General features: G+C 32.2%; 1 protein-coding gene across 5 annotated transcripts in view; it reads left to right on the top strand.

Annotated features, from left to right (window-relative positions):
* The window catches only part of LOC118201222 (transmembrane protein 184B-like), a 106994-nt gene that overhangs the window by 51734 nt on the left and 41758 nt on the right, over positions 1-13502 (top strand). For all 5 annotated transcript variants that reach the window (XM_035373276.2, XM_085818462.1, XM_035373277.2 and 2 more), the window contains exons 5-6: positions 11596-11671; positions 11754-11845. In XM_035373276.2, the coding sequence (XP_035229167.1) occupies positions 11596-11671; positions 11754-11845 (168 nt within the window). The remainder of the gene's footprint in view (positions 1-11595; positions 11672-11753; positions 11846-13502) is intronic.

Here is a 13502-nt window from a genome sequence, read left to right as displayed (position 1 = left end):
GACGACGTTGGAGGTGATCACTTTCTTGGCAAATTATGTATTGCATGAGCATCATTTGGTCAGCTGGCATAGAGCCAGTTTTCGCAGCTCTAATCAGATTGTCTTTTAGAAAGGCAAAGCAAGTTTCCAGCAACTTTTGGTTTCCAGTAACCTCGAGTATCGAGAGACTCCTGTGCGCATATGCAGTGCATGTTGAACTAAGAAAAATACGTATACTCATATAAAATAAAATCGGTTTAATCGTAGTATAGGGTACTATGTAGGTTAGAATAGCCTCCATGTACCGTATACACAGGATTAGGGGATATTATGATGAGCAGTAAATGGGCCATTTTTGTGTTGGTGACAATTTTCAAAATCGTGCCAAGCATATACTAGGATTTTACCGCAAAATCTTTTCAGCCCCCTCATTTTTTTAAATAAATTCCTTATTTGTCATTTTGTAGTAAAGTAAAATAGTAATCATCTAGGCTTACCATTTAATGTAACTATATTCGCCAAAATATCGTTGATTATTCTAATTCAATTTTTAAATAATTATCTTTATTTTAATGTTATTTGTGTCATTTAATGTTGTTTCTTCTCTCTAAATTCATTCATTATTTATTAGTAAATAATATTTTCATATTTCAGGAAATTTTCTCTGGCATAATCCTGAAATTTAATGCACATATTTTTTGCTTATGTGTGCTACTAAATAAATATAAAATACCTGAATTTATTTAAAAATATCATTAAATAGATTTTCTTTCGTTTAGCTGCAAAATGTCGGCAAAAAAAGACATTTTAATCCAGATTGGGCAGATTCTAATCTCAATCTTCAGTGGAGATATATATATGTAATTGCCAAATTTTTTTGTTTTCAAGTGGTACCATAATTAATTTATCTCTTAACACAGCCAATGTGCATTATGTCAATAGACTGGAATTTTCTTAAAACACATATGGAAAAGTCAGGGAATTTCATTTTCCTGTTTGAGTGGCAACCGCGTGGTCATGTCTTTTTTGCCCTTTCTCCCAGCTGAAAATGTGGAGGGAAATGTCAAGTTTGATGTCCCACTTATTTCTTTCAAAGGTCTTTTTGTTAAGGATCTGGTTCTCCTTATAATCAATCCCCTTTTCATTCTTACAGCTTCGGACTTCAAATATAACCTTATTTGTAATTATCTTGTAAATTCTTCCCATTCTTACAAAAATCATATACACCCCAAAAATTTCTCCTTCCAATTTGAAAGCTTTTTGGTACAAAAAAATTGCTATAAAAAATATACAAACAATGTATAGTACAAGTCGTATTTGAACTAAATACTGCATATTTTAAATTATCAGCTTTTGCTCTTCAGCATTACGTTTTCGCATAGATTTTTGATATTTATTTATATTTGAAATTTTAATTTTACATGTCTATACAGTTTAAGCTTTTAATCGCATAGCAAGGATTTTTTATGTAGCGATTTTTGATTTAACGCAGTGATGTACATTTATCATATAGCAATGATTTTTGATTTAATGTAGTGATGATTTTTTTATGTTTTCTCAAACTATTCCTTCCATTGGATATCCTAGAACTATCCAAGATTGGATAGTTTCAGTAAAATAACAGTATAAAAAGTTAAACACTACAAGAAAGTATTACAGTAAATAACATTTGTGTGTACTGCAACATTTACATGACGTTTCTTTATTTATGAAGTCATGAATATTTGTAAATTTAAGAAAATGGGGTCATGAAATCTGTGAAAAAATTTTAGATGCGTTAAAAACTTAGATGGAAACCTGATAAATAGAAAAAACTAAAAATATCTATAAAATAACAGATCTGGAGGAGTTTTGTAATGTAACTTCAAAATATTAATAGAATTAATTTCACTTAATTTGGTACAATAAATTAAAACCAGTAGTTAAAATCTCAAACACTTTTTTAAGGAAAGGTATGGCCTATAATATGGAGAAATAGAATGACATTATATATATATATATATATATGGATGTATGTGTGTGTGTTTACGTATATATGTAAAATATAAAATATCTATGTTTCAAAATCTTTCAAATAATAAATTAATAATAACCCTTTAACTCCTGTTTTCATTCTAAAATTAACAGAGCAATAATTTTTCTAACTAAACTCCCTTCAATTCTGATGTGCACTTATTGATGAAACTTTAACCCAACATCTGGACATTAATCCGTCATGCGATCTGAAATGGTATAAAAGGTAATTGCATCCTAACTCCCCTTCTCTTTTTTCTTCTGCTTCAGCTTTTCAATCAGCTGCATAACACTGCAATGCAGAGTTTACTTTTCTAATTTTGTCCTTCGTTTAAGAAATGTAAGGTGTACGAAGTTGGGGGTACATAGCGCACCCACAGTGATGATGTGTATTATCAAGGAATAAAATTATGTTTACTAAATAAGCGGCCACATCTGTCTTCTAGTGTCATATTTCTAACTAAGCAGTAAATCTCTTCAAGTTATAATGCAGAGAACCATCGTCAATCCGTTACAACTTTCTTTCACCAAGTCATCTTATTACAATAATAACATAGTGTTATTATTGTTATTATTATTATCATGTATGTATACACATTTCTCTCTGTATATCACTGAGTAGTCTGATTTGAAATCAATTGCACCTTTAAATTTTCCCTTCATAAGGAAAACCTTGTAAAGCATTTAGACACTAATTCCTAGATTTCCATTCCTTTCGTAAAGGAAAGCCTCTCTTTCAGGATAAATTAAACTACCTAAAAGCTACTTTGTTGACAACAACAAGGGACTTCTTAAAAGGGGGAAAGCATAAGGTACGAAAAACCCAGTCTTTTTAAGGATCTTACAAGAGTCAAATCCCTGAGCTCAAAAGGTAAAGCTGTTTGTTACACCATTTCATGGATGTCGACTCCTCTGCCCAAGAATGCATAAGCCCTTTTTGTTTTTGCTATTTTTAACATTACACCTCCAGATGATTTTGTCTTTAACATAAAGTTTCGTGTTGTAACCATTTTTGTATAGTCATGTGTCAAATAAAAAACCTGTATATGGCATCCACCTCATTATCTGGTAAATTAAAAATTGTTAATGCCATAGTCACACACACACACCAAAAAAGAAAAGGAAAAAAAAAGGGGGGGAATATTCAAAAACCTCGTCCAAATTGAATAATATAAGAACACGTGGTGAGAGCAAAAGTGCAACATAGTGCTAATGTAAGATTATGTGGCGAAGGTATAAGAAAAAGCAGTAAGTGCTAATATACAATCATGTGGCAAGGTATAGGAAAACATAGCCAGATTTTGGTGAGATATCTTCATTGATTAACGATTCAATCTCAGTATAATGAAGAAGTGCCCAGTTTTCTTTAGTCATAAGGATAAAATTTATGGTTGATATCCTCTCTGATTTCTGTAATGTAAACACATGATAATAACACTTAGTACTTACTTATTATTATGTTCACCTTGATTTAAATTATACTAAGAGGCTCTTGTTAACAGAGTGGGCCAATTCAGAGTTGTTCTCATGTTGGCAAATTATGTGACCATGATTAGGACTACCAGCCATTTGGTAATGGTTCGCGAAGAAGGCTTATGGTGCTGTTTAAATATCAGAGGATGTAATGTTAAGGAAGTTTTGCAAATACAACTGTTGTATTGTAATACATTTTTAATTTTGTTGTGTGGCTTTGAGGAAAAATTAAATGTAAATCTCTCTTTATAGTATTGTTCTTAGTTGTATGAAGATTTCATGTTTTTTATCATTACTCAAATCTGTCAGAAATTTAGATAATTAGAAATTTGGCAAAAAGAAGAAAATTCAGTACAGTGTGAATAATTTCAATTATTCTACTTCTGATATTGAAAAAAAAAAAAGAAAAAAAAAAAAGAACGTTATTTACGTGCGGAAAATGATCATTTTAAGACATGTATATCCATACTCTGACCAGGGTATAAACTACCTTAAAAAATTGCACTTACTGAGCATATTTTAAGTTTGCGAAGAACTGTAGAGAGTAATGATGAAAAGATTGAAAGGTGGTAAAACAAGTATCCAAACTGTTGAATGATGCAGCAATATATATAATAAACCACTTTTTGTGACATCTGCTAGTTCCAAAGAAAAATCTTATTTGGTAGTTGCCATTCTGTAGTGGTAGCAAGAATAAAAAACTATGGAGTGCCTGACTGATCTAAGGAGAAAAAAGTATAAAATGGGCATTTGACTTAATATATGATTGCCAAATCATAACTGTTGTTATACAGTAAAAATGTGTGAACTTCAAAAAGCACTCAATACTGTTATTAGTAAGTTCTAGCTGCTCGGCACATTATTTAAATTTAATTGGACGTGATATAACTCCAAAGAAAACATTGTTTTATATTTATATCTTATGTCATAAAAGTGCAAAAGTATTACAGGAATTATCACAACTTCTGTGCATGGTTAAGGGAGTACCTTAATACAGTAATACTGCAATAACTAGAATTTTGTAAAAGTCAGTTGAGATGTCTTGAATTCCCCCCATAAATCATGCTACTATATTGAGACTGTACATGATGAAAATATCTGTTTCATCAGTGACTGTACTGATGAAATAGATACTGGCATTGTAGAAATAATTAGGAATTATATGTTTGTATGTGTATGTATTGTATAAAAATATGAGAAGCTTATATTATAAGTGTATAAATGATGGTCATTGAATTATACAGGGAATAAAAATATTTAAATAGTATAACAGTGCTACATATTAATTTAGTAACACAACAGTGCTACAGGTGCATGAAATACACATATAATATAAATGTAAAATAAATATAATATCTTATTTCTTCCAGCTGATTTTGTCTGGATCCTCCTCAATAGTTTTATAGATCCCCCTCAATAGAGTTAGAATTAACTTTTTTTTTTTTTTTTTTTTTCAGTTTAATATTTGATGTGATTTTCTTCCTTGTAATTTTTTATTTTAGTAACTTGCTATTTCCGGCACATTCTTAAACTAATCACTAAACTTGATATAAACTAAGCTTTTATTAGTCTCCCTGTCTGTGTACCTTTCTAAGTTTGTGAGCTCATTGTTTAATGTAAAAGGAAGATTTTATTTTCTGACAATTTCCGTTTGGAATAAATAAGCTAGTTTTCATGATTTATTTCTGTGTATTTTTATTATCGATTATCAAAACCATGGGTAATAAGAAATTACAATATACTACACACATTTTCAAGAATCATATGCAGATTTCAGGAAGTAATCAGATGACACCGATGGTATGTCACAATGACGAGAGTGTAAGAGAGTGATATATAAGAAATACAGGCAAAGAAGTAAAATTGTTGGCAGGCGCTTTATAAGCATTTCAGTGCAATAACCGAATAGTTATGACACAAAGGACGCATTTGGATGATTTTTTACGTGGTAGAATTATCGGCCGTCTGGAATGTGGGCATACCCAACTGGAAGTATCAGACGAACTTGAAATTGCCCAGAGTGTCATCTCCAGGCTTTGGCAACGATTCCAAGACGATGGTGAGTAGACGTTACAGCACAGGTCGCTTCAGGGTTACAACGCCGAATGACAACCGGTATTTGGCAGTTACTGCCAAAAGAAGAAACAGACGGAGCACAGCCTCAGACCTGTCTCGTCAGCTCTCTTCAGCCACTGGTACGACAATTTCAAGGCAGACCGTGTACAGACGCTTAGGGCAGATTAGTCTATATGCTCGTAGACCTGTCAGATGCGTTCCACTTACTGCAACTCAGTATCGCCTGCGGTTAGCCTGGAGTAGAGAGTATGCATTGTGGACACCGCAACAGTGGGCTTGTGTGATCTTTTCTGACGAGTCCAGGTTTAGCTTGCAGTCTGATTGTCACTGAACTTTCATATAGAGAGCTCCAGGTACCTGTTACCACCAAGAAAACATTGAACGATACCGTTACGGTGGTGCAGGAGTGCTCGTTTGGGGTGGAATTATTCTGGGTTCCAGAACTGACCTGCATGTTCAAATTGGAACCATGACAAGCCAAATCTAATGGTACGTCATTCTGGAACAACGTGTTTATGGATGACAACACCCGTCCTCACCATGAAAACATCATAAGCGAATGCCTTCAATTGGAGCATATCACCTGTATGGACTGGCCAGCATTCTCACCGGCCTTGAATCCAGTAGAGCACGTGTGGGACATGCTTGGCTGACGAGTTGCAGCCTGTCAACCTCCTCCTACATCTCTACCAGAACTTCGGAGAGCATTGCTTTTTGAGTGGTGTAATATCCCCCAAGATCAGATCGATAATTTGAGGCCCACCAGCGGCCGAGCGGTAAAGTCGCTGAACACTGGTAGTTCGGTCCGAGGTTCCAATCCCGCGAACGGGCTGGCTGCATGGGCGTTTTCGTGGTTTTCCCCATGTGTAACGTGTATACGAGCCAGTTTCCCTTAGAAAGTCCTCCGCGAAGGCATCCCTCCCCTTAGGCAGATAGCCCTCGAGGCTTTGCCATAATCACACACACACACACACACAGAGATCGATAATTTGATACTCAGCATGCCTAGGCGTTGTACGGACTGTATTGCATCGTCTGGGAGACATACAATGTATTAACAATCATACCAACCATGTAATATTGGTTTTTTGTAAATAGGTCTTTTTTGTAATTTGCACCAGGGAGGAAAAATCGCTAGTTTTTTTAATAATATCAAACATATAGCATCTTTTTTTGCTCTTTACCTTTTGTTTAATAAATAAGCTTTACAAATAAGTCAAATTTGTTTTGCTTCTAACTCTTCCTTTGCCTGATTTTGCATTATCCTTAATTTATGGACATGAATGTATATGGAGTGTTTTGTAAGGAATAAGAATCTTTTAATATGCAATTAGTATCTTTGTAATAATGTTCTTAAAAGGGCTTTAAACATAAATTTTAAATTTTTGGTTTTACGAAGATGATACTTACAATAATGCATGATAACCTTGAAATTAGAACATTGAAAAGAAAACTGGTACTTAATGTTGGGAAGTGGTACAGTTTTAGTGCCAATTAATGGGTAAGTGCATTGATAACACACTCAAAACATCTGCACTTTTGTTTGATGTAACAGCAGTTGATTCTATGGATAAGCCGCTTTAAATTTTTTGACTGAGAATATAAATTAATTTGCAGTTTAGTACTAATTATAAGTAAGTGCTGATTCATAATACTCTCAAAATATCTGCACTTTCGTTTGATGTAACACTAAATTGATTCTCTGGATAAGACACTTTTTAGTTTCATGACCAAGGATATAAATTAACTGTTAATACTGTATTTTTGCTCTTGCATAAAAAATAATGAGTTTGGTGGATAAAAAAAAAATCACACTTTTGATTGCACTCTGGTTCATTTAAACCTGTTCAAAAGAATTAACACCTGCTGAATGGAGAGAACGGATATGACTCACAAATAGTAATAGATTGGGACAATCACCTGCCGGAATTTTATACTTATAGTTTTCAAATCATCCAAGTACCTAACAAACTAGGAAAATGGATGAAAGCTTTGAAGTGCAAAAATGAAGCGGGCCAGATATTATTTATTAAATGAAGAGATCTCAGTTTCTTCAGAATTCTGCAAGAGTGATTCACAGATCATGTTTGATGATGGTGAATTTTCATAATTGATGGGATAGTACATAAATAACAAGAGAGTCATTTCCAGTTTTTTTTTTTAAATAAAAATCAGCTACAGAATTTACTTGAAATAGAAGCAGTCATAAGATCTCGGAGCAGTCTAAGAGCAGTCTCAGATAGAAAATACAGAATAAATAAATATTAAAATAAAAGATGGCCTTTTATTTTAATCATACTTAGTACATGCATATTTATTTCGACATTATGGTATGTAAAATGTCAGTGAATTAAAGTCATTGAAGTGACCGTGAAAGACTGCATCAAAACAAAAGGATCTGAAGAGAAAATATTTTTGATTTTTTATCTGCAGTAGCATACTTATTTCAGTGGGTGAAGAAATTATGATTGGTTGCATGTTACATGTTCTATATTTTAATAGCTTCCAGATTCATTTGAGAAAAACATCTATGGAAAGTGACTACTATATTAATTTGAAAAAAATACCTGCCTTTTTTTTTAGCCCAAAGGGCATTAGGGTTATTAATTTCGTTTTGGCATTTTGCGTTGGTTCACTTTAAATGTCGGTTCACTTTTTCAAATTGTTGCCACCAAATATTATTGCCCTGTGTATATTTAAAGAAATTAAATAATGAAGAATCTGCAAAAATGTTTCATGCATTGTGATAAAACAGCGGTACCTAGAGCCATCAGATTCTAAGTAACGTAATCTTCCACCGAATATGGGCATCTTGAAGCCCTAATTTGGAATTTGAAATGTTTTATTATCAGTTTCATATTTTATAACACTTTAACAAATTTTTGATTAACAAACTCAAAAATTTCAAAGCGAGCAATGGTTACACTGTACAGGGGTGAGGGAAACTATTTTTATCTCTAGCGTGCGAGGCTGCATATCGGAAATTCTAAAGATATGCTTTTTTTAAAATTATTTTGCGATATTGCTGTTGAACTGAATTTTATGGTTTAAGTGTGAAGAACATGATGTTTAATAAATAAAGGTAACATGCAAAACCTTAAAAAAAAGTCCTTTTGGTTGTAGTATATAATCTGAAAACGTTCAGATTTTTTAAAATTTATTTTAAAATTTAGTAGGATCTTAGAAAGGGGTATTTAGATAAATGAAATTGTAGAAGAAGATAAATGAAATTGTAGAGGAAGGAGTTTAATTATCATACTGTTGTATGCATAAGAGATTGTAATGCATAGTAATACAATACAAAGTCTGTAATCCGGACCTCAAAGCTACAAACTTTATGAGCATGCATAAACGTATTAATGCATTTACACACGCGCGTATGTGTTTATGCATGTACACAATGCATTTAATGTATAACGAACGGTATAAGCTAGGCTAAAATTATCTAAGGCATTCCAGTTAATGTTGCAGATTGTGCTGTTCTTTAATTATCTAATTGGATCCGGCTTATTATTTTTTGCAGACTGTTAGAACAATTTTATAAAAAGCTTGAACTTCCGATCATGTCAAAAAGAGTTTCCAATTCTGGAGCTGCTAAAGGATCTACAAAGCGAAAGCATGTTTCGATGTCCATTAAACAAAAAGTGGAATTGCTGCAAAAAATGAATAAAGGCTTATCTGTCTCAAAATTATGCGAGAAGTATATCATTGGATAGTCCACTACATATGACACAAAAAAAAGGAATTTTTTGAAATTTTTGTGGAAGCATCTGAAACAACTTACATTGAAAGAAATGTTTAATAAAGTAAACAAATAAATATCCTCTTTTTTTTTTTTTTTTTTTTAAATACCCTTTTAGATCATAATAGCTCTTTATTTCATAAATTACGGTTTTATATTTTTAATTGTATAATTTCTGCATGCAATCTTACTAGATTTAAATTGATGATCTATAATCCGGAATCGCCGAGGTCCCGACGAGTCCGGATTATACACTTTGTACTGTGTAACAACGTGTGTGTTTGCCATTAGAGAACTTTCTGTTCGTTCTCTTGGGAACGAACCCCAGTATCCACCATGGTGGCCGGTGAAAGTGATCAAGAAAAGACTCATTAAAATCCCCTTTAGGGGTGTATATGTAACTCATTTGATGAGATTAAAGAAAATGTTTTTTTTTTGACTGCGAAAGAAAAAGATACGTTCAAGCATCGGGGAAGCTGTTTTCTTCCCATTACAGCACACAGATTTGATGGTAGCTTAATAAAATTTATTTTGCCTAAAGAAACACTTTACAGTTCCAGAACTTTTCACAAAAATACTTGTACAGCTCTTCTCTACCACAGAGCACAATCAGAAGTTATATTTCAAACTAATGAGAACGTTAAACACAGCACAGTGCAAAGCACATCTAAAAAGGTGAAGCTCCTAACGTAGATATCTCAATATTGTTAGCTCATGTTGAACTGAACTAAACAACTGCTACTGAGAAACTGATGTTCTCCCTAGTCCTTTGTACTTTTCTCCCAGCTGCTGGTAGATTTTTAGCACCTTTCACTTCTCAAAGTTACTGGAAGGCATATGAGGGCCAGGTACATATAGCATCAATTACAGTGTCCATTACAGTTATACAGGAATTGGGCCAAAATGTCGCAATGGCAACTTTTGCCGATATCTCGCCAAAAATTAGTTGCCAAAACCATCATCAGCTCTGCCATATCTCACCAATTTAGCGAGAATTTAGAGAAAAGCCATTCACTCAATGTTAAATAGACTTGCTCCTGTATTCTTACTTTTCTGGCAAAGCTTTGCTTCCTTAGATTATCATGTTACTTTATGCAAAAAGAGAATACTAGAATAAAAGGAAAACTAGAATTTGATAAATTCCACTAAAATTATTTACATATATCTAAAAATTTGTAACTAAAGTATTATTATGAGTGTCTTAATACTTTAGTATTTTAGCAGGTTTATTTATAAACCATATTACATATATAAATTGCTTAACTACTGCCACTACAGTAGCCATGTCAAGCTGAACAATTTCAGTTTAAACATATATTCACTATACTGGTTCATTCCATACCTGAAAACAAATAGGTAAGATTATATTAAATTTTCCTTCTATACTTAATAAAATATTGTATTTAGTTGGTAACTTGTCTTTCATTTTAGTTACAATCACTGCTGCTTTCATCAAATATTTGCATACATTTAGTCCAAAAGGCCTTTGTCCCTGAAGAACTATTGTTTTCGTTTTGCGATTTTGCATTGAAAACTTCTAAAGGCTGTATCACTTTTCAAATCGTAGCCACCAAATGGTATCATCCTGTATTATATTTGAAAAAATTAAATAATGAAGAATCTGCATAAATGAATGTATGTTTCTCGCATTCTGATAAAACAACGGTACCTAGAGCCATCCAGTTTTGAATGACGTAATCCTACTGCAAATATTGGGCATCTGAAAGCCCAAATTTGGAATTTGTTTTATCATCAATTTCATATTTTGTAAAACTTTAACGAATTTTTGATTAACAAACTCAACAATTTAAAAGCGAGCAATGGCAACACTGTACCGGGGGGGGGGAAACCTTTTTACCTCCAGCTCGCGGAACTGTGTATCAGAAACTCCAAAGATATGCTCATTTTAAAATTATTTTTCGACACTGCTGTTTTACTGAATTTTATGATTTAAGTGCAAAGAACGTGATATTTATTAAATAAAGATAACACACAAAACATTAGAAAAATGCTCCTTTGGGTGTAATTTAAAATCTGAAACCCTTCAGATTAAAAAAATTTATTAATTTTTTTTTTATAATTTATCGTAAATTGTAAGGAGAGTCTTATGTTCAAGAGATGTCTTATTTTCATGTATATATATGGTATATTATATCACTAAACTTTTATATTAGAGCTTTCTTATAACATTGCACCTAAAAACATAATTTCCCATTCTTGTGTATCAAATAAATTTGTTACATGTGTATGTTTTTATATGCTTTTAAGAATCTGGTTTTTTAATTGGTATTATTTCTGTTTCAATCTTTTAGATCTAGTTTACTGTATGGAACTTGTTGCCTCAGCGGTAAAACTTATACCATTGGCATTTTAAGGTTCTGTAAACAGGTAGATTATATAATTTATAAAACATTAAACTGTATAATTTATACTCTTCATGGATCTAATTTTTGTTGGAATATTTCTTTAGGCCACTCTTCAGTTTTGTGCTGTTAAACCATTAATGTCTGTCATTACTCTAATTCTGCAACCTTTTGGAAAATATTCTGATGGAGATTGGAGGTACATTTTTTAACTGTTTATTACGTATCTTTTTTTTAGCAGTTTTTTAGTTTCTAGGCACTCAGTTTTACTCATTAATATTTCATATAAGTAAAACTGAGTAATATTTTTATATATCTCCAGTAATTATTTATAAAATTATTTTTCATTATAGAGTTAATTTCACATAATAAGAGTAGCTTGGAATAGTTCCAAGAATTTTTTAGGGGAAATGCAAAATTAGTTGTAAAATTATTTGTGCTATATATTCTTCAAAATCGTCTTTTGATAGTTGTTGAAACTGTTCCTTATGATGATCAGTTAAAAGGAAATGGTAAGAGTCAATAAATATTTTCATTTGAACTCGGTTGTCAAACAAGGGAACAAATAGAAATTAACTGGAGAAGGATACAGAAAATATTTGGGATATTCATTACATTGCACAATTTAGAAGACTGAAATGAGCATTACATTCATTAAGGAAAAAAGAGAGTTTTTTTTTTCAGTCATGGTTTTTGTTAACTCATAAAAAAAAAAAAAAAAAAAAAAGAAGAAGAAGAAGAAGAAGAAAGAAAGAGAGAATTTCTATTCATCTAGGTTTTAGTGCATCATAAGAAATGATTTAATTTTAGCAAAACACCAAGGATTTATAGCTTGTCTTATTATTAGAGGTAGAAAATTTTTCTGTATCACTGGCATGCTCTGCAAACATTGCAGTCACATGCTGTTTTATTTTTCATCACAGCATTCCTCTTCTTTAAATAAAGCTATTTTATCAGATAAACACTGATAAAATAACTTGGTTTCTCTATGTTAAACATATTATTCAGCATGTAGCTGTATAGCAGAAAGAGAAGTTTGTAATGATGATCCACATACTAAGCTTTTTTATTGCAGCATTACTCAAACCATTTCCATGCATTTTTCTACATCTTGGTACTTCAGTTTTCAAATTTTTTAATTTTCGTCTTACACTACCTGTCACTGAAAATGCAACACCAAGAAGGAGTGGCCAGAAAGTCAGAAAGTGGCCAGAAACTCTGCAAATGGATAGAGACAGCAACGAACAAAAAGTGGTATTTATTTTGAAATGGTATGCATAATACAGAGCGAGAATAACGTCGGCTCAGTAGGTTCGTTCGCCACCAACCAGGCTTCCATCTTAAGGCGAATCCAATTGTAATTAATACCTGATCAGTGAAGATTAAATCTATTACCAGCAGCCACCACAACAGGGTGGACTGCTAGATCAGTGACATTTATTTTGTATCAGCCAAAGTAAATTGTAACAAAAATCAAAGAATATGTATCAATGACATCTTTGCACTCAATAAAAATTGTAACAAAAATTGTTATGTCTTTTGATACATATTCTTTGATTTTTGTTACAGATGTAAGTTGTAACAAAAATCAAAGAATATGTATGAATGACATCTTTGTGACATATGTACAAATGATATTTTGCATAATCAAAATTTGCATGCACTTGCTAGGCAATTACAATTGCTGCCTTCAACCATATATATATATAAATACAAGTTTGAAAGTTATTAGAAACCTTTAAGTTGTTTCTAAAATTCGTGTGTTACTTTGTTCTTTCAATGTCCAAAAAGTAACTCTTGAGTTCATTGTTTAAAATTAAAACGATTTCAGAACATATTCTTAAATTACAAAGTCT

This window comes from Stegodyphus dumicola, chromosome 6 (assembly GCF_044657685.1).
Source record: "Stegodyphus dumicola isolate Sdum_Otavi_A_Nest chromosome 6, ASM4465768v1".
Classification (NCBI taxonomy): domain Eukaryota; kingdom Metazoa; phylum Arthropoda; class Arachnida; order Araneae; family Eresidae; genus Stegodyphus; species Stegodyphus dumicola.
The sequence above is the reverse complement of the archived record's forward strand: the minus strand, read 5'-3'. Positions and strand labels throughout refer to the sequence as shown.